Below are 22,937 nucleotides of genomic sequence, written 5' to 3' on the forward strand. Positions count from 1 at the left end.
AGTGTGAAAACATCTGTTTGTGTCCCTGCTTTCAGTTCTTCTGGGTATATACCAAGCAGCAGGATTGCCAAATCATATGGCAAATCTGTACTTAGCTTCCTGAGGAACTGCCAAACTCTCTTCCACAGAAGCTGTATCATTTTACATTCCCACCAGCAATGAATGAGTGCTTCTATTTCTCCACATCCTCTCCAAAACTTGTAGATTCCTGTTTGTTTAATAGTGGCCATTCTAGTAGGTGTGAAATGATATATATATGTACATATATATATATATATATATATTTTTTTTTTTTTTTCATATTCTTGGTCCCGGACAATTCTCTTTTATTGTAACCAAATTATCTGTAATAAAAATGCAAGTGGTATTATTGCCAGGATTTGAAGCAAACAATGCATCCAGTCAGCTCATACTGGTTCTATATATTTTGAGAAACATTCAGTACACAAAAGAAGTGTGCATATTAAGGAGATGACGTGAATAATATTGGTAGCTTGTCTAATGGAGAATGAGTGTCCTTTCAAGAAACTGAAGATGCTCAAAATTTGTTCCCCAATTTCTATTAACAACCTCTAAAAATTAACATTTTCATTTGATACAAATATACAAATTTAAAATAAGTGCAGTTCAGCATGGCCTACTATTTTAGATTGCTTATGTGCAATAAAATATACAGTCAATAAAAAAATACCAGACAGGTGGGGAAAAAAAGACTCTCTGGATCTGAACAGCAAAAATGAATATTATGTCAATAGGTAGCAAGTTGTGGACAAAGTGGCAATCGGCAGCACTAAAAGATGGCAAGTCACAAATCTGGTGATGGAGGATATGATGTATAGTAAGGTCTGTTTTCCCTGGCATCATATGCAAGGACAAAAGGAGGAAAGTCAATCTGTTCTGGGGATATGACAGAAAATAGCTGGTGGAGGCTGTCCATATGGTGGATTTTGTCTTTCAGTCCTGAGACAGAAAAGGTGGTGAAAAACCATGTTGATACCTTTGAACAAAATGTTGGATGAACAAAATATACAGCCTTCAATTTCCTCTTGTACTCGACATCAACAACATCGTAGAGTTTCTTCAGGAAGTCAGAGTCCAGGTGATTGTATTTGCTGGTGAGAGTGTGAAAATACAGTAACATATTCTTTCACAGCAATGTGATCCATTACATGGATAAAATATAAGAGAGCCTTGTCTATATCTATTAATGTTACAGGAATGTTTCTTCCAACTACCACCATCACTGTGCGGCCACAGTTATCAACACCTGTTTGGTATAAGGCTTTTAGAGAAGCAATATCAGATAGATCCTCAGATCTTGTTTGACATAACCATCGATTATAATTTCTTTGATGCTGCTTCTGCAGTGCTGCTTCTTATAACTGTCCCTGTAGGATCAGTCTTCTTTGCTTATCAATATCTCCTTCCATTCGAGCAAACGCATGAGAGCCAATGAAAGAGAGATCAACTCCAAGGTCTTCATCCTCCTCTTCCTGGTCATCCTAGGGAGCACCAGGTTTTCCACTTATTCTAATCTGCTGTTCAGATGCCACAGGTTCCCCTTCTGCATTTCCAATAACTGCAGGAAGGTATGGCAATGACAGACTTTCCTCTTTCAATGATCTAGGGAAATACAGAGGTAGTGGCTTTTGGTAGATAGCCTCTTCAAGTTCAGAAACAGCAAATACTACTTTTTCAATGGTCTCCCCATGTATCTCTAGGAATCTCCTTACAGTGCGAAGTGCAGTGTGTGTTGCATTCTCTAAAGGATAAGCTTGTTTTGCAGAATTGATGACATAGAATCCAATGGAAGACATTGAGTGCTCTTTTGCCAGCTAAAGTACTTTTCTGTAGCAGCTGTACGGGGAACTCTCAGCTGCTGTGCAATAGCGGCTTTTGTACTTAGGTCCCACTGTGTGAATGATGAATCCGGCAGCTAGATTAAATCCTTTTGTCAATTTTGCTTCACCTGTCTGACAACGTTTAAGTTTCTGAAGGTCTTCCTTCAAATCAGGACCTGCAAGAATGAAGATACTTTTTGACACAGGATTTTTATCTGTAAGCGTCTCATTGCTGGTTTTCACGACGGCTGTACAGTTTAGTAATGCCACATCTCCTTTCTGAACTCTGGCGGTCCCATCCGGGCAGCGGGCGGGACAAGTTAAGCTCCCCGTAGAAGGCAGCAGAGCAGCATTCCCAGACAACCCTCGCCAGCTCCGCGGTGGTCAAGGAGAGTCAAAATCCTAGGAAGGCTGGAATGAACAGCAGAAAGAAGTCTGGGCTGCAAAACACCGGCTTCTGCTCCTTGCCAGTTCTCACAAATCAGAGCTGGGTTTTCTTCGTCATTTCCTCCTAGAAAGCAAAGGGTGATACTGTGGTTTTGATTTGCATTGTTTCCCTAATGGTAGTAAAGATGAGCACTTTTCATGTACTTATTAGCCATTTGTATTTTCTCCTTGGAAAAATGTCTCTTCATGTCTTTTGCCCATTTTAAAATTGGGTTGTCTTTTGATTATTGAATTGTAGAATTTTTTTTTTATATATTCTGGATATAAAATCCTTATCAGATATGTAGTTTCCAAATATTTTCTCCCATTGAGTCAGTTGCCTTTTATTCCCTTTGATGTATGGGAATATTCAGTTTTGAGGAGGTCCTATTTATCTATTTCTTCTTTCATTGCTTGTGCTCTCCATATAAAGTCTAAGGAACTACCACCATTCACTGGATCTTGAAGGTGCTTCCCTACATTTTCTTCCAAGTATTTCATGTTACTGGCTGTTTTATTGAGGTCTTGGATCCATTTGAGTTAATTTTTGTATAGGATGTGAGATTGGGGTCCTCTTTCATTCTTTTGAATATGTATATCTAGTTCTCCCAATGCCATTTATTGAAGAGACTGTTCTGTCACAGTGGATTTGGGAGCCATGACAAAAATCAATTGACTATAGGTCTGAGGGTCTATTTCTGAACTCTCAATTCGATTCCATTGATCAATATGTCTATATTTATGCCAGTACTATGCTGTTTTGATCACTGTGGCTTTATAGTAAGTTTTAAAGTCAGGAAGTGTGAGTCCTCTCACTTCATTCTTTTTTTTCTTTTTTTTTTCCCCAGGATGTTTTTGGTTATTCAAGATCCTTTACCTTTCCAAATAAATTTGATAACTTTCCATTTCTGCAAAGCAGGCTGTTGGAATTTTGATTGGTATTGCATTGCATCTGTAGATCAATATGAATAGAATTGACATCATAATGACATTTAGCTTTCTAATCCATCAACATGGAGTGTTCTTCCTTTTATTTAGGTTTTCTTTGATTACTTTAAGCAAGATTTTGTAGTTTTCTAAATATAGGTCCTTTAGATCCTTGGTTAAGTGAATTCTAGATATTTGATTCTTTTAGTCGCTATTGTAAATGGAATTTTTCTTGATTTCCTCCTTGGATAGCTCATTACTAATGTATAGAAACACTACTGATTTTTGCTTGTTGATCCTGTACCTTGCCACTTTGTTCATTTATTAACTCTAGTAGCTTTTTTTTGTAGATTTTTTGGGGCTTTCTAAATATAAGATCATGTCATCTGTAAATAGTGAAAGTTGTACTTCCTCCTTTCTGATATGAATGCCTTTTACTTATTTTCCTTGCCTAATTGCTCTAGCTAGAACTTCTAGCATAATGTTGAATAACAACCGTGACAATGGGCATCCTTGTCTTGTTTCACATCTTAGAGGGAAAGCTTTCAGTCTCTCCCCATTGAATACGATGTTAGCTGTGGCTTCTTTGTACATGCCCTTTATCATATTGAGGAAGTTTCCTTTGATTCCTACCTATCAAAATGATTTATAATGGCAGAATAGTGGATTTTGTCAAGGGCTTTTTCTGTGTGAATCCAGATGATCATATGATTTTTCCCTTTCAATATGTTAATGTGGTATAATACATTAATTGATTTTCTTGGGTTGAACCACCCTTGCATACCTGGAATAAAACCCATTTGATCATGGTGTATAATTCTTTTAATGTGCTGTTGTATTGGATATGCAAGTCTTTTGTTGAGGACTTTTGCATCTTTTGCATTACAGAGGTTGGCATGTAGTTTTCTTTCCTTGTATTATCTTTATCAGGCTTTGGCATTATAGTGATGTCGTCTGCATAGAAGGAATTATGTAGTGTTCCCTCTTCAATATTTTGGAAGAGTTTAAGCAGGATTGCTATAAGTTCCTCTTGGAATGATTAGTAGAATTAATCTGTGAGGCCGTCTATTCCTCTATTCCTGGACTTTACTTGTTGGGTGTTTTTACTGACTGACTCAATGTGTTTGCTTGTGATTGTCTTGACAAGGTCTGTATCTTCTCGATTCAGGTTGAGTGTTTCTAGGAAACAGTCCATTTCATCTAAGTTGTCTAGTTTTTTTTGTCATACAGTTGTTCATTGTATCCTCTTATATTTTTTATTTCTTTGGTCCGTGGTAATGACCACCTTCTCATTTCTGACTTTATTTGTGTCTTCTTTTTGTCTTTGTTAGTCTAGCTGTTTGTCAGTTTTATTGCTCTTCTCATAGAACCTAATTTTGGTTTTATTGATTCTGCCTGTGGTTTTTTTTTTCTCGATTTCACTTATTTCTGTTCTAATCTTTCCTTCTGTTTTCTTTTCTGCTTTCCTTCTGCTTGCTTTGGGATTAGTTTGCGATTCTTTCTCTAGTTTCTCCAGGTTTTCAGTTAGGTCTTTGATTTTAGCTCTTTCTTTGTCTCTAATATAGGCATTTAGGGTTATAATGTTTCCTCTCAGCACTGCCTTCAGCACATCCCATAAAGTTTTTTATGTTGTATTCTCATTTTCATTTTTCTCAAGATATTTACTAATTTCTTTTGTGATTTATTTTTTGGCCCACTGTTTAGGAGCATGTTGTTTATCTTCCATATATTGGGTGAGTTTTCCAGTTATCTGGCTGTTATTGATTTCCAGCTTCATTCCATTATGATCAGATAAAGTGTTTTGTATGTGTGCTGGTTTGAATCTGTTATGTACCCCATAAAAAGCCTTGTTGTTTAATGCAGTCTTGTGGAGGCAGACCTATTGTGGGTGGGATCTTTTGATTAGGTTGTTTCCATGGAGATGTGACCCACCCAATTGTGGATGAGACCTTTTGATTAAGTGTGACCCTACCCATTCAAGGTGGGTCTTGATTAGTTTACTGGAGTCCTTAAGAGAGCTCAGGGGCCAACACAGACCTAGATGCTTGGAGATGAAGACAGAAACATGTTGGAAGATGCTAAGCTAAGAGATGAAGTCCAGAGTTTGCCCTGGAGAAGCTGACAGAGGACCCCCAGTCACTTAGAGAGAAATACCGTGGTAGAACAAGCAAGGATGCACAGGAGCTGAGAGAGGAGCTGAGAGAGGAGCTGAGAGATAGAAGCTAAGAGAGACAGAAGCCCAGAGACATTTTGGAGAAAGTCATATTGAAACCAGAACCCAGGAGCAAAGGACAAGCAGATGCCAGCCACATGCCTTTCCCAGATGACATGGGTGTTTCCAGATGCCACTGGGCTTTCTTCAGTGAAGGTATCCTCCTGTTGATGCCTTAGTTTGGACACTTACTTTAGACCTAGAACTGTAAATTTGGAACCTAATAAATCCCCTTTATAAAATCCAATCCATTTCTGGTATTTTGTAGAATGGCAGCTTTAGTAAACCAGAACAGTATGATTTCAATCTTTTAAAATTTATTAAGACTTGTTTTGTGTCCAACCATGTGGTCTCTCATGGAGAATGTTCCATAAGTACTTGAGAAGAATGTATACCTGCTGATTTGAGGTGCAATATTCTATATATTACTCATAGGTCTACTTCATTCATCATATGAAGGTCCTCTGTTTCCTTATCGATCTTCTGTTTAGATGTTCTATATATTGAAGATAGTGGTGTGCTGAAGTCTCCCACTATTATTGTAGAGATGTCTACTTCTCCCTTCAGATTTGCCAGAGTTTGCCTCTTGTACTTAGGGCACCTTTAGTAGGTAGATATTTATGATTGTTATTTCTTCTTGGTGAATTGCCCCTTTTATTGATATGTGGTATCCCCCTTTGTCTCATAACATTTTTGCACTTAAAGACTATTTTGTGTATTTTGTGTGATATCTAAAAGATGCATAAATGCATATATATTAAAATTATAGCTACCCCACTTATTTTTTTTTTTTTTATTTTTTTGGTTACTGTTTGTGTGAAATATCTTTTTCCAGACTTTCACTTTCAACCTATTTGTATCTTTGGATATAAAATGAGTCTCTTGCATACAGCATACATGGTCTCTCTTTCTCTTTGGCATTTGAACAGATTGGTATGTGTCTTGGAGTGGGTCTTTTGGATTTATTCTGTTTGGAGTACATTGGACTTCCTGGAGTTGCACATTTATGTCTTTTATAATGGTTGGGAATTTTTCAGCCATTATTTCCTCAAACATGCTTGCTGGTCCTTTTCCCATCTCTTCTCCTTCTGGGACTCCTAAGATGCATATGTTTGTATGCTTTGTGTTGTCAATGATTTCCCTGAGACTCTGCTCAAATTTTTCCATTTTTTCTCCATTTGTTCTTTTCTGAGTTTGAATTTGGATGCTATGTCTTATAGCCTGCTGATCCTTTTTCTGCTTCTCTAAATTTACTGTTGTGTGTCTCTAGTGTTTTTAGTGTCATCTATAGTGTCTTTCTTTTCCATAAGATCTGTTATTTTCCTATGCATTCATTCAAATTCTTCTTTATGCTCACCTTGTGCCTTCTTAATATCCTTTATCTCTTTAGCCATTTGTTTGAACATCTTTGCTGAACATCCAAATTCTGGTCTCCTTCAACTTTTTAATTTGTTCTTTTGACTGAGCCATATCTTCCTGTATTTTAATATGCTTTGTGACTTTTTGCTGATACATGGTCATCTGATTATCTTTATGAATTTATTCTGAAGGTCACTTTCTCTTTCTCTCTCCTGTTTAGGATTTTGTTGTTATTGGGTTTGTATTGAAGCTCTTGAGAGTTGGAGTTGTCCATATTTCCCTGCCAAAATGGGCCACATACCCATGCAGGGGGCATAGGCCAGATCCAATGGACATTGGAAGAGGGCCTGGAAAAACTTCAAAAAGGCTTTTTTTTCCTGGACTTTCTGGCCTACCCAGCAGATTGTGCACTTCAGCTACCTATTCCCCTCAGCTGGATGAGGTAGGCTTTTATGGCTTTGTGCCAAATCCACCTCTAAAGCAGTTGAAACAGTAGCTCTTGTCAATGTCTGACTGGGAGGGGCTGAAACTGCACGTATTCTGTGTTCTTACTTTGTTGGCCAATATCTAGCCCAGTGATGGGCTGTGCCTCCTTTGTACTTGGGGCAGAGGGCTTCCATAGCTGTCCCAGTCTGCAGCCATCCCCAAAGCAAGTATCAGGCTGCCCACTGCTGCTTTCCTCCTGGTGGGTACCAGGAGCCATGGAGGGAATTACGCACCGTCTCAGTCTATTTGTCCCCACTTCCCTGGGTATTTGTACTGTTCTCCCATAATCTAGCCCAAGCAGTAGATTAGGACAGTTTCTGCCTGGCTACTTGCTACTTTTGGGAGAGAAGTAGGTTCTGCTACTTCCTCCATAATCTTTCTTTTTGGAAGCTCCTCCTGGGGTCTCCTTTGAATACAGTACTCCTCAGTGGCTTGTGTTCTGCTCTGGCTTTCTGTGGAGTTGTGTCTGGATATACATGGGGATCTAACTCACTGCTGTGAGTGATTTAATAGTCTGTGCCCCTGGTAGGAGGTGGGAAGGATCCAGGCCGCTGCCTCTGAACCCTTCCCAAGATGCGTGGGACTGAGTGAAGAGGAGGGAGGAGGACTGGCCAATCCAGAACAGAAGATTCCTACTTCATATTTTTCTCTTTCTTTGATTCAGCAATTGTGAACTCCTTCTCCATTCTCTACCTTCCTCCAGAGTGCTAAGCAGGTGAGGTTTGTCCTTTAATTCAGTGAATCTCTGGGGAGGATTTTTCAGGGGATGACTACATTGCCATGTTGATGGCATTGCCTCACAGGCAGTCTTAGAAACATGTAATGCATGTACTTATTTTGTGTGTGTGTGTGTGTGTCTGTGTGTGTAGAAATGAGTATTCAGAATGGTGACTGGAATTTATGCTTTTAATCTAAGTATGTTTGCATTCTGTAAATATGGCTAGGACTAATCCTGCCTGATGAACATTTTACCCTTGACATTACCTTTTATTTCTCAGATATTTGAACTACCATGCTAATGACAAATGCTTCTGTTATATATTTCATAGTACCAAATTCTAAACTATGACTCTAGGTTTTCCATCTGTTCTCTATATTTCTACACCATGCACAGTGCTATTTTTCTACTTGCAAATAAAATGCTCAGAGATCATTAAATCCCAGTCTAGGGTGCAGAGAATCCAAAGAAACTGAATCTGTTTGGTTCTTAATGTATTTAGAAAAAAAATAACCTCCCCTTCTACTAACTATTTACTCTTTAATAACCATATAAGAGAAAATAAAAAAAAATGTCTGGATCAGTGATTTTTTTTTGCATCCATGAATAAGCACTGAAAATTAACATATTATTTACAGTTCTTAAATGCAAAATCAGACATTGTACAAAGATGGTTGACATAAGTTATCAATGGTTGACATAAGTTATTCAGATGGTCAGTAAATTTCATAGCTCTTTCCACGATATTTCTTTTTTAGTTTCCTTTTTCCATCTGAAAAGAGCAGCAATTTATATTTCATAGAGAGCTGATTTTAAGAATACAGTGGTTTTCTTTGTTTTCAATAGAAACTTTTGAAATATTCTTTATGAGATTTTTACAGAAGACACTAGTGAACAAAAAGCAATCTTTATATGCAGTCTGAATTTCTTTAACTTCCTCACAACCTTGAACAAGACTTCACTTCAAATTCTTACCATATATTTATTTACCCACAGTTTGAAAGGTGATGTCTCAGAGTGGGAAGCAAGGGCTGTAGGAAGTTAGAATAAATTCACATACCGTGTAATTCTAAACAGCCTCCAACAATTTTTTAACACAGTTATAGAAAAATAGGAAACCATTCCCATCAAGAAAATAATATCTAATAGAAGAAAACGAGGAGGTTTTGATAAACATATTTTCAAAATTTTTAAAAGAGATAGTACTTGTTTTAGGCTTGTTTCTTCATTTGATACAAATTAACTCCTAGAAATTCTATGTTTTATATGTGCCATATAATTAACCTATGAATATAAGTTAACTGGTTAAAGTTTTAAAATATTTTGTAGAATGTCTGATGGTTGCATTTGCCACCTTCTTATAATCACTGTGTATTCTTTTTGACATCAATTGATACTGCTTTCTGATCATTTTCAGTTTTCATTATTTGAATTTATAGCACTTTAAAAATTTTTCTGGATCAAAATCCTTCAGAAATGTACTTAATTTGCCACTTTCTTACTGAAAATGACCACAAGACCTAGACTGTATGAAAATATATGATTGGAAAATTTTAAAAAATAGCATTAAATAAACAATTTGAGGGCATATAAGTGAAGCACAATTTGGACTAGAGCAGCTAATTTTCCCCCAAAGTATAGGGGTAATAGAAATGTTTTTATTAAAATCATCATGGTGAGATTTTATTTCTGCTAACAAAAGAAGACCACATTGCCACCCTTGTAAAAACTTAGTTGAATGGCTCACAATTACCACAGAGCTTTGACTCAAATGGAAGATGAAGATAACTGGCTCTAAGGCTTTTGTGAGGTAGAGGAAAGGGAGGAATGTATTAAAGTGTTCTTTTTTTTAGTAATTGATATGAAAAATGCAGGTTTTCAAATGTTGGTTTGCCTGTCCTCTGAGAAACTAGCTGTTGCAATGATGCTGAGCTATTCTGCTAACTCTTGGGCTAAATCTTTATTTTATAAAGGTATGGGGTGGACCCTGTGCATGTGGTCTAATTTTTGATGGCATGGATTATGTGTATTTGGGAAAGCATGTTTACACTTATGAGTATGTATATGTATATTCCTCTTTAGCTATTTGGAAATTTGTTTAGTCATTTATCATAATACATTCTGGTTTGCATTAAATAGCAGCTCATGAGAATTAGTTCCAAGTGGATTTGGTAAAAAATAAATAAATAAATAAAAAATCATGTAAGTTCACTAGTAAAATACTGAGTGACTTTTATTCTACTCGAAATTCAGTTCTACAGTCAGAGCCTAGAGTGAACTGTGGAATCACTAATAGACCCAAAAGAACTGCCTCCCCTGCCAACCTGTGGTCTTAAATTGGCTTTAAGCTAGTTAATTACGTTTGCGTGAGAGAGCTTCCCTAGGAAGCAGGTATTTCAGGACTGGACAATCCCATAGCAATAGGCAATGGATATGGCCACTGCAGCCAATGTAGAACTACTCAAAAGTGTGACCTCTGTGCCACTAGATAAAGCCCACACTCAATTCAGAGGACCCAAAGGCAAGATGGAAATTAGGAGGTTCCTAATCTATTGTCTCTGAAAGAACAGCATCTTCAGATTAGTCCCAGTGTGACTAGAGCCACTACATTTGCAGATAGCTACACTTTGTAAGAAGTCTGCAGTATCTCAGATTCCATGCTCTGAGAGAAGAAGCAATAAGCATGTTTCTTCTTCATACATACTAAATGCCTAGTGACAATCTTGTTGAGAGATTTCTCCCACTTGGGTTTAAGTTCACAGATCATGGATTATAGGCAAGGGGCATTGATTTTATCAGTTTCCTGGTGAAAATGAAACCAGGATTTTCTCTGTTGATCTGCTTCACTCTTATACCCGCTGAGTCTCTAGTATGGTCTTTGGCAACAGGTAGTACTGGGTTCTGGGAACATAATTTGGCCTGAGATAACTGCTTTCAGGGGTGGAGTTTTGTTTTGTTTTTTCTTTTTATTGTGGTGGGCACAACTGTTAGGGGGGTGATAATCTTGTATGTATGGGGTCATGGGGTTATTTGCAGTTAAGGGAAGATGAAAGTCAGACATTAAACTAATATAATCATTGAGACCTTAAAGTAACTACATAAATGCTATTGAGAGTCAGCTCAGGATAAAGTTGCTCAAAGAGCATTAAGAGCCCCTCTATAATGTAACTGAGCATAAGGATAAGTTTGGAGGAATAATTTTGAACTTTATTTTTTTTTAAATTTTAAATTACAATAGAAAGTTTATTTGATTTAAGATCATAATTCCTTTTCACTTTAAAACACTGAAGCTTTAACTTCAAACAGAATTAATTTGTGGGCTTTAATTTCTCCCTGGGAATTTGATAGATATACAAGATTCAAATTTGGGGCATTTCTATTTTGGGATTTTATTATTTGAATATATTAATGTTAAGGTTTAATCTCTTTATGGGCTGTATTTAGACTTCTGTGGGCTACATTATACAAATGGCTAGACATAATCTGGAAGAGAATGAACAATGAATACATCTTTAGCCTTGAGTTAAGAGTAGCTTGAGGTTGATTTAGTTAATGTCTTGTATCTTCCAAGGGTAAAATCTGTACTGCCTACTGTTGGTTCCTGGAGGATATCCCAATGGGGAATGTTAATATCCAGAGACTATCTTGCTGGAGAAACCTAATATGGACATCCTTACCTGGTGGGGGATGGAGGCATTTCTGGTTGACCAAAAGTTCAGTGGTTAAACCCAATGGATTATTTGTGTAATGTTTTGGAGGAATTCTTATTTTCTATTCATTATTTTTCCTTCCATGTAACAAGAACCTGTTGTTGTAACACTTTGACCTCTCTACCCTACTCAATTTTCCCTGGGTGGGAGGGAAGGGTGACATATCTGGTGAAGATGGAAGGAGAAAATGGGCTTGCATAGCTAAAGCCTTTCTTCTTTCTCTAGGAAGCAAACTGCTTGCAGAGAATGTGTGCTCTTCTCTACTACTCTGGTTTAGGGTAAGTGTGCCAGATATCTTCTTTGTCTCATCATATATACCCTTACCCTTCTTCACCCTGGTTTATACTCCAGGAGGCTGACCTTATGGGATACATCAATAGGCAACCTTGATCTCTGGCTTCCAATTGGGTTCAACCAAAGGGGAGCCTTGGCAGAACAGTAAGAAGGAGAATGAGGTCAAGGTACTTATTCCCTTAGATCCCTTGAGCAAAGATCACAGACTTTTCTCAAAGTACCTTTCTCAATAGGCAACTCTCTCCTGTATTTCGGTAACCACTTCTTTCCTTCCTCCCTTCAGTCCTAGGGGCGATAACTCTATTGTTGCCTGCTCCTGCTGGTTTACTTACATTCTGCTCACACTTACATAAACTCTCTTTGAGACACCGTGACTGCAAAAGTAAATGTTTCTAAGATTCGGTACTAAGAAGTCCGTTTGGTGGAATACATGTGCTATATCTTGTAATTTAAATTTTGTCAGTAACAAAAGTGAGATTTTTGGCTCCACTGTGCTGACATTTTTATCTTATAATTAGTACAGATGGGTAGAGGGCTGCTAAGTAATCTGTCAGGAAAAAAAGAAATATACAGAGGTCAGTTTTATTCCCAGATTCCTTTTAAACTGTGTCCCTGTGTTCTTAGTTTTGTGCTCTTTTTGTAAAGGCGTATGTGTATGTGTGAGTCTGCATTTAGTAGTTGCGTGTACGTGATGTTTGGCAGAGTGAATGAGAGAGTGAGAGGAATCAGTATATGGGTCATTCTTTACATTGAAATCTGCTTTTTGATGCTTTTATGGATTCTATCCTTTGTCTATCAGAGAGATGTTTGTTAATTTTCAAAAATAATGCGATAGTGATACACTAAATAGATCAATTTTAATCAGAATCCCTTTCATGAATTACTGTATGGAAGTCTCACAATGTTTAGTCAGAGATGCTACCATAGAAGATGATCATTTGCTGCTTAGAATACATCTAACGATGGGGATATTCACCACCATTGGAAGACAAAAGGTTTCTATTCAATTTTGATCCAAAATATTTAAGTGATTCATTTAACTTTCAAAATATTGTTTTTATTCCACATTAACTAATGTACTAAACACTAGTTCATTTTGATTAAAATTATTCTCAAATGCAATTTCTTGACACATATAAATACATTTCAGTAAAATCCACTTATTAATGTAATGCAGAGTTCTTTTATAAAAGCTAATATAAAACATTAGATTTTTGCAATCATAAAAAGATTTATACTTAGCTGTTTTTCTTTGTGGTGTAAAAAACCCCAAAAACCCTGGTTCCTTTCATGGAATAGCCTATACTTCTGTACCCTGTTGCATTCCAGGCTAAATGCATGATTAACACAAGAGTCTAACAACCAATGATAGTGTTGAAGAATTAATTTTGTCAAAAGAAAAATAAGGATGAAGGAAATATATATCCATAATTCACCTTCAGAATGGACTATACCTATTATACCTATTATTATACCTGTTAGCATTACTCCCTGAGAAAACTGGGTGGATGAAATTTGCTGTGGGTCTACAGCTCTAAGATCAAAATACACTTGGGTCAGGGTTTGTCAGCTGAGAGTTGTGGGAGGCCTACATGTACCCGGGTGTGACAATGCACCGCACTCTGTAATCATATTTTCCATTGTATAACCATGAGATTGAAGTACACCTAGCTGAGATCAGGTGCTCCCTAGATTGTCCAATACACAGAACTTCTCTAGTCTTGTGGACATGAGGTTGGGTTTGGAGGAGAACATTTGTGTTTCCTGAATGTATTATGTAACCCTCAGTCTCCCAGATGTTATCATCTGCAATTGTGCATCCCAATCCTGATAAGAATTTTAGGGGAATGGAAGCTTGCACCTCTGCACTGACTTCTTTCTGTATCCTTTATTTATACTTATATTTTTTTAAAAAAACATGAGTTTATACTGCTACTTCAGATTTGATTCCAACCCCAAAGTGTTTGTGTTTCCCCTTTCCTTATTCATAACTTCTTTCTCCAACAGTGAGAAATCAGGCTCCCATTATCTATAATATATTTACCTCTGTGTTTTATTCTAGTGGTTTCAAAATTGCTAGCCCATATCCCTGTGAGAAACACTTTTACTAACTACATTAGAGCATTTATGTACAGTTCTTTTTGTTCTTAGCTTTACCACATCCAGTCAAGATACTGTTTTCCATAATTACTTATGTTAATTCTGTTCCCTGGCCCCTTTTGGCATGGGTATGCTACTCATTTATAATATGGTAATGTTTATTTTTAGTGTTTGATTTCCTTTTTGAGATCTTTCTATACCCTCGCTGGTTTTAATTACTAGTTTATATTTTTGGTATGTGAAGGGTATGTGAAATATCACCATGGTTGTAGGAGTCAGAGCTATACACAAAAGGTATACCCAGAGATGTGTCTCTCCTCCTTCTTCCCTCTTACCCTCCGTTCCCATTCACCTCTTCCTTCTACCCCTTTCCCCATAGGTTACCAATCGTTTTAGTTCTGGTTTATCCTTCCTGTATTTCTTTTGCACAAATGGGCAGATGGATATGTATTTTTTTTATATTCCCTTCTTTCATACATAACGGATAGCATACTACAGATCCTCAGGTAAGCTGTGCTTTTTTCACTTAACAATATGATCCGGAAATCACTTCATTTCAAAGAGATCTTCCTCATTCTTTTTGATAGCCCTCCATCATGTGCATTTATCATAGTTAATTCAAATACTCTTCTATAAATGGGTATTTAGATTGTTTCCAATGAGTTTTTGCAATTACAAAGAATGCTGCAATAAATAACCTTGTTCATGTATATTTTCATATTTTTGGAGGTATGTATATAGGATAGATTTCTAGAAATGGGATGCTGGGATACAAGGTAAATGAATATTTAATTTTGTTAGATATTGACAAATTCCCATCCAGAAGGGGTGCATCAGTTTTGTTCCCACCAGCAATATACATGCAAGTGTCTTTTCCCCCACAGCCTCACCAACAGAATATGTCGCATTTAAAAAAAAATTCCAGCCTGATAGATACAATGGTATCTCAGTGTTGTTTTAATTTGTATTTCTTTAATTATGAATATTTTTCGTACATTCAAGGGCTATATCCCTTTTCCATGAAATATCTGCTAATATCTTTTTCCCATTTTCCTATCAGATTTTTGGTCCTTTGTCCCTCAGTTAATAAGAGTTCTTTATATAGAGAGATTTTAGCTCTTTTTCTCTGGTTTATGAAGCAAATATTTTCTACTAGTTTGTCAGTTGTTTTAGGATGTTGTTTATGGTGGTTTTTTAGTCATGCAAATTTAAAAAATGAATTATATAGTTAAATCTCTCAATCCTTATTTTGCTGACTTTTGTGATGGTTAAGTTCATGGGTCAACTTGGCTAGGTTATAGTGCCAGTTGTTTGGTCAAGCAAGTATAGGCCTGACTGTTACTGTGAAGATTTCATGGATTTAAATCATCAAGTTGGTTGCACGTATGTATCATAGCCCAAGGGGCTTTTGCAGCTGAAGGACTGAAGAAAGCATCGGACACGTTCTGAGACATGAGCTTTTATTTGGGGCTTGCCTACAGGGTGGGAAGTCGGTCATGTTGCCCTGAATTCAGGAGCTGCTCTGAATGGCGGGCAGGTTAAGAGCTCAACGTGACGATAATCTGCAAAAGCAGGGGGTGCCAGGCAGTGGTTTATAAGGGTTAGGACAAAGACATTCAGATGGGTATAAGTATGGGAGCGGGGGTCTTGTGATGGAGGGAGGGATCTATTGTAGTCAACAGGGAAGAGGGGAGGATTACAGATTATTTTGTAGATACTAGTATCTCAGGGAGTTTTAGGGAGGAGGTAAGCTATAGATTACATTTAATGCCAGAGTTCTGATCCTACACGGAGAGCAGATCAAACCTTAACTGTCCTAGGTCAAGCAAGCTGCTATGTACACAGGCTTCAAGGCACTTGGGGAAGGCCCTGGGCCCTGGGCTCTCACAATATGATTAAGTGCATCTACAACCAAATGAGGAGACTGCCTTTAACAATGAGAGATGTTTCACCCAATTAGTTGAAGTCATTACAAGAAGTGATGATTCCAGCAGTCAGAAGGGAGCATTTCCATCTCTACTTCAGCCAATCAGCTTCTCCTAGAGAATCCATTGAAAACCTTCATCAGAGTTCCCAGCTTGCAGAAATTGGACTTACCCATCTCCACAGGTACATGAGTCAATTCCTATAAAAGATCATATATTTATATATATTATATATATACATCCTTTCGGTTCTGTTTCCCTAGAGAACTCTGACTAATACAATGACTGAGGTATATATTTATGAAAATATTCCTCAATCCCTATTTTCTTGAGTATTTTCATCATAAATGGATGCTGAAATTTAAAAAAAGATATTCAGTGTTTATTGAAATAATCATATGGTTTTTCTTTATATTTATTAATATGGTAAATGATATTAATAGATTTTCTAAAATTGAACCAACCTTGCATTTGTGGAATAAATTCAAGTGGATTATGGCATATTATTTTCTTATGCGGTGTTGGGCTCTCATTGTATTTGTTTAGATTGCTTGCATAGATATCCATGGGTGATACTTGTTTGTGGTTTTCTTCCTTTTCATGAACTTTATTTTGCTTGACTATTGGTGCTATATTTGCTTTGTAAAAAGAATTATCAAGTTTTTCTTTCTTATTTAGTGCTCTAGATTAACTTATAGAGCATTGGAACTATTTATTCATCAAAGGTTTCATAAAATTCTCCTGTGAAAACAGCTAAAGCTGGTGCTATTTTGGGGTATTTAATAACTTTATTTAGTCTATAGTTTAGTATGCTAAAACTTTCTAATTTTAATGGGTTCAATTTTGGTAATATATATTTCCCTAAGAAATTGTACACTTTATCAAGTTCTCAAATTTATTTGCCTACAGGTCTGAAAAGCAGTCGCATAATTTTCAAAATATTTCTCCCCTTTCAGTGGTTATTTCTCCTTGTCATTTCTTATTCTGTATATTTGTGCTTTTATCCTTTTTTTTCCTTGACCATGTCAGCTAGTGGTTTGTCATTAAAAATTTTTTTAACAAAATAGTGTGTGATTCATCAATTAGATTACTTGTTTTTATATTGTATTCTTTGCTGATTTTTGCTTTTATCTTTATTATTTCCTTCTTTGTGTTTTTTCTTGGTTTACTTTATTTTTCTAGCTTTTTTTAACTTGGAAATTTAATTTGTTTATTGTTATTATTTTATTCTTTCATTTTTACTGATGTCTAATACAATGAATTTTCCTTTTGATGCATCCAATGGATTCTGATATGTAATTTTGTCATTTTCAGTATTTATTAAAATTTCAGCAACTGCAGTTTGCATATCCCTTTTCACCTGGGAGTTGTTAGATAGAAGTTTTTAAATTTTCATGTGGAAGTGTCCTTTCATTCTTTCATATCTGTTTGTAGTCCACATGATCCATTTTCTACTGGAGGTGATGTACTAAAGTCTCCTGTTAGTAGTGTGAGTCTTAGCCTCCTTAAATCTCCTGTAGTTTTTACTTTGTAAAGATGATTGTGGTGTTATGGGTGGGTGGGGGGCAAACCAATAACACATGGGTTACCTGCTACCTGTTTTGTGGATTGTGGCTCTTAGCATTAAAATGTGTCCTACATTTTCATATTTAGTTCCTTTGCATTTGGATTATTCTTTTTATGCTCTAGGGACCACTGCCCCTTCTCTTTGTTTCCATTTGCCTGGTGTAATTTTCTCTATTCCTTTATTTTTAGTCTTTCCGAATCACATTAGTTTAGGAATGTCTCTTGTTAACAGCACACAGCTGGGTTTTGTTTTGTGAGACAATTTGAAAATATTTTTAATATGTGAACTATGAAAACAAAATTTATATTTTTGTTATGACTAATGTTAGGTTTAGGCCCTGAGCCCTCACCCCACCCCCACCCTTAGGAATTTTGCAATAGGGCCAACACCCCTCACCCCGCCTGGGGAACCCTGCAGGTCTGCAATAAGCCACCAACCCCACTCTTAGGAATCCTGAACATTAAAATTTTAAACTTTCCTGCTTCCAAGCCCCCGCTTTCAAACCAGCCAATGAAGACTTGCTAGCTACCCCCTTTCCCCAAAGTAGCTACTGAGAAACTGCATATATAGGCCTGCCAGCCTCCCCTTCCCTGGACAAAGAACTTCTCGCCAACCATCCGCCCTACTGTTCCCTTGGCTCGGGGCTGACGCCATTTTCTTAGGCTTCAGCCTGCCTGCACATGGCCGGACAGTAAAACTCCTTCTGATTGAGCTTTTGCTTCTCCTATTCTCAATTGAAAAACCTAACATATATTTTGGTGCCAAAACCCGGGATCAAGAAAAGAGACGAAACCCCCGTAAGGAGGGTCGGAACTCATTTGCCTGACTTCAGCATCCAACACCGGCGAATCATCTCTGGGTAAGGAGAAAGTGCCTTCTCTCTGGCACTCTCTTTCTATGTTGTCCTGGACAACATTCACTGGAATCCTAATGCTAGGTGGGAGTTGCTACTGCTGGGTCCTGGACCCTAGGAGTCAGGAGGACAGTGGGATGACACTATCCGCTCCATCACCCACTGGAGTTTAGAAACTCTCAAGGGGGGATGCCCTCTTGATTGTTCCTAAGCTTGAAAGCTGGGATTTCTCCTTACCCTGTGAACCTCAAAGGATAGATCTAAAACCTAAGAAACCTTGACAATTACTGTCAGCGTCTCAGCTTGTAGAGTGAAGTCCCATATGTCCAGGCCTTTTTCAACCTGTGCAGGTGTCCCTCCTCTCTTCGCCTCTCTCTGCCAAACTTGTCCCACTCCTCAAATCCTTCTTCTCCTCCTCCTCCCAATTCTTTCTTCAATCCTTCCAAAACTTTCTCCTCAGTTCTCCTCGAGCTCCCCACCTGGCTTCATCCCCCAGCTTTTGCTGCACTTGGCACCCACCCAGCCCTGCTGGGGCCCCATGCCACTGCTGCTGCTGAGCCCACCCCTGCGAGGGCTGTAGCCACTGCTGCCACAATTCCCCTCCTCCTCCTACTTATGCAGCCCCTCCTGGCCAAGTTGAAACTGCTGTTAAACCATGGCCAGTCAACAACCCTCCCCCCATCTCTAAATTCCACCTCAAAGTCTCAACCCTTCTTTCCTTCCCCACTAAGGACCCATTCTTCTCAACCTCAGCCTATGCTCTCCTTGTGAGAAATGTCTGGGCCGGAAGGGCCCATCCACTTCCATGTTCCCTTCTGTCTCTCTGTCTCACCTTTCCCAAATTAAACAGCACCTAAATGCATACTCTAAAAAACTCTGCCCCTTTTCCTCTCCCATCTCAGAAATGCCCTCCTGCACTATGCTAATCTCTAGCCTGACAAGCGTGAGGCTACCCTACTCCTAAATATATATGTGTCAATTACTAACCTTAAAGAAAATAAAACCCTCAAGCCCTGTCCGCTTTGCAAACAGCAAAGCCACTCTCAGGCCCCTCCCAGCCAGAAAACATCAAACTCCCAAAGCTAATTTGATCCACAACTGGGACTCACCATGGACAAATGTAAATTCCTGGGTACTAAAAACGCTCCAGTCACCATCATCATGCTGACGGAACCATGGGTAATTCTCTCAGTCACAGGTAAAAAAGTCTCGTTCCTTTTAAACACAAAAGCCACTTACTCTGTGTGCTGGTTTGGATGTATTATGTCCCCCAAAATGCCATGTTCTTTGATGAAATCTTGTGGGGGCAGATGTATTAGTGTGATTAGATAGGAATCCTTTGATTGAGTGTCTCCATGGAAATGTGACTCAATCAACTGTGAGTGAAACGTTTGATTGGATAATTTCCATGGAGGTGTTACCCTGCCCATTCAGGGTGGGTGTTAATTGGATCACTGGAGTCATGTAAAGGAGTTCACAGACAGAGGGATATCAGAGCAATTGAGAGTGACATTTTGAAGAGGAGCTGCAGCTAAGAGAGGACAAAATGCCCCAAGAGCATCATTTTGGAGAATGCCATTTTGAGATCATTGAGCCCTGGGTGTCTCTTGACATGGTGAGTAAGAGTGTTAATTTTTTAATTAATATGGGAGCCACCTATTCTGTCTTAACCTCTCACTCCAGTCCTGTCTCCTCTAAAATCTGTCCCATAGTGGGAGTAGATAAAAATCTCAAGCTTGAGCCTTTACCCCACCTCTCCCTTGCCAAATTGGGAAAAACCTGTACTTTGGTTAATAATTGAACTTTAAAAGAGAATACAGACATCATAAAATGAGCTAAAGAAAATGGAGCTAATAATACATTCTAGCTTAGCTTTCTCCTATCCTACTTCTCATTTCCTCTGCATTTATTCTGGGATGTTGTTTCTTAAAACTTCTAACCAGGTTTATTCACAGAACTGTTCCAGCCATGATAAACCAGGCTACTCTGCCAATGAAAACACCCTTACCAACCACTACCCCACAATGGACCTTAGGGACAACTCTGTGCCCCCTATCAGCCTGAAGCAGATACAGAACAGACCTGTGTCCCTCAACATCCCTAGAAAAATAAAAGAAAAAGCCTGGAATGTTAGGTTAAGGCCCTGAGCCCTCACCCACCCAACCCTTAGGAATTTTTCCATGGAGCCACCACCCCTCACCCTGCCCTAGGAACCCCACAGGTCTGCAATAAACATTGCCCCTACCCTTAGGAGTCCTGAATGTTAAAATTTTTAATTTTCCCACTTCCAAGCCCCTGCTTTCAAACCAGCCAATGAAAACTTGCTAGCTACCCCCTTTCCCAAAAGTAGCCACTGAGAAACTGCCATACCTAGACTTGCCAGCCTCCCCTTCCCTGGAGAAAGAACTTCCCACCAGTCATCCTTTATAAGCCCTGCTGTTTCCTTGGCTTGGGGCTGATGCCATTTTCTTAGGCTTCAGCCCAACTGCACACGGCTGGACAATAAAATTCCTTTTGATCAAGTTTTCGTCTCTTCTCTTCTCTATTGAGAAACCTAACAACTAACATATTTGGCTTAAACTTTATCATAATGTTTTATAATTACATGTATTTTGTTATATTATATTATGTTTCTTTCCCTAAGAAATGTGTAATGTTTGCACTGGACAAAAGCACTGCGTTCCCCACCTGACTGGCATAAGGGCCAATCCATGACATTAGGGTTTGAAAGAGAGAGAGTTTGTTGCTAGGTGGGAAGCAGGAGATCAGATGGCCTATGGGCCTTAAAAATCTGTCTCTCATGAGTCTAAGGAGTTCAAGGCTTTTGTGGATTCAAACAAGGGGAGATGGAGTCATTACCATTTCAATAGCAAGTATAAGCAGAAAGAAGGGGAGATGGGATTATTACCATCTGGATAGCAAGTATAGGCAGAAACAATTTACAAAGTAAAGGAGTGGAACTGTGCTAGAACCAAGTCAATGGTTAGTTCTGAGCTGATTCAAGTTTCTCCATTAGCATTCTGGTGGGTTGCCCTTGTGATTATGAGTTTAGGTTTTTACAATCACAAGGTCACAAGATGAAAGCTATACAATCATTGTCAGAGATCAAGACAGCTGGATTGCAGAGATTTCAGGTATTTCCCTCTGTCTACTAACATATCAGAAAGTAAAAGGGAATATCTATATAATGATTCAGTAATCATAATAATCCCCTACATCCTATCTTCTCGGTTTCAGGAGTGCCATGTCTCAAGTTGAGCATATTTTTAACAGTGGTTTAAATAGTTTAATAGGAGAATTCATTATCAATCTTAATTTTCAGTCATACCTGATAAACTTGCATTATTTCAGGGTTTTAAGATCCCCAGTAGTAGGGTGACAATATCAATGATATATCAGGAGCTATTATTTGACAGATATGAAAAAATTATTTCTTGATACTGTCTTTGGGATTGTTTTCATTAATAACATTTTCATTTCCTTCAATGTAACAAATATTTAAGGAGAACTGGCAATGTTCAGGATGCTATACTATATATTTTCGTGCAATGGTAGGAAAATCTGGTCTGTAGTTGGTGTTTGTACAGTGGGCAAGTTAGGAATAAGTGTTACATTTCCAAAGGATTGTAATAATTAATTAATTTTAAAAAGAATATATGACAAAGACTGTATATGGCCCACAATACTTACTCTCAGGCCCTTTAAGAGAAAGTTTGCTGATCCCTGCTTTAGTTAAATTAAAACAGAAATATGTGCTTGTCCAACTCTCTGGAAGTTTATAAGATTTAGAAACACATTTTAGTCTTCATTTCTAAGATATGGGTATAGCTTAAAATGAGGAAAGGTAGATATACTAGGTTTTAAAATTTGTTTAAAATCTTAGGGGGTATTTGAGGTGCTTTCAATAATCTATTGATTTAATGGCTTCATTCATAAGCAGATTATAACATTTTTCCCATTTTGCCCTCGGAATTTGTCCCTCTCCCTGTCCTCTGGTAGTTTACCAATATTACATAATAGAAAGATACTAATAATTATATGAGCTGGTAAAAGGTCACTGCTGCATAGAGGGTACAGCGGACAAAGTTTCTAAGAGTTCACAGATGGGAGTAATCACTTCTTGCTGTATTGATTAGGGACAGCTTTTGGAAAGAAGTAGTATTTAAATTGCCTTACTCAGTGAGGAATACTCCAACAGAATTGGGGGGAAACAGTAGATAAGAAGCAAGGAATTTAAGGCAAGTTTAGGATGCTCTGAGTTGACAAATATGGCTGAATAGTATATGGATTTATGTACATATCACTGAAATTTAAATTAAGACCCACCAACAAGCAGATTCAATCAAATGAATATCATCACTGTCTTCCAGTTGATATGATAGAGTGGACCCACGTTGAAAACAAAAGTACACTAGACTACCATATACATGCCGTGTTAAAAAGTCAAAACAAAGAGGTCTTTTTCACGCATCTATTTTGCATAAGAAGTCAAAGTTCTGCATTTCAGTTTTCAAAAGCA

The 22,937-nt window shown here is 37.9% G+C and overlaps 1 protein-coding gene across 1 annotated transcript in view; it reads right to left on the minus strand.

The window, feature by feature from the left end:
• Positions 1 to 805: 805 nt before the first annotated feature.
• The window catches only part of LOC119506084 (ganglioside-induced differentiation-associated protein 2-like), a 139,127-nt gene continuing 116,995 nt past the window's right edge, over positions 806 to 22,937 (minus strand). Inside the window, 2 exon segments of the mRNA XM_037798962.1 lie at positions 806 to 1,139; positions 1,141 to 2,214. Of these exon segments, the coding sequence (XP_037654890.1) occupies positions 806 to 1,139; positions 1,141 to 2,214 (1,408 nt within the window).

This window comes from Choloepus didactylus, chromosome 11, assembly GCF_015220235.1.
Source record: "Choloepus didactylus isolate mChoDid1 chromosome 11, mChoDid1.pri, whole genome shotgun sequence".
Taxonomy (NCBI): Eukaryota; Metazoa; Chordata; class Mammalia; order Pilosa; family Megalonychidae; genus Choloepus; species Choloepus didactylus.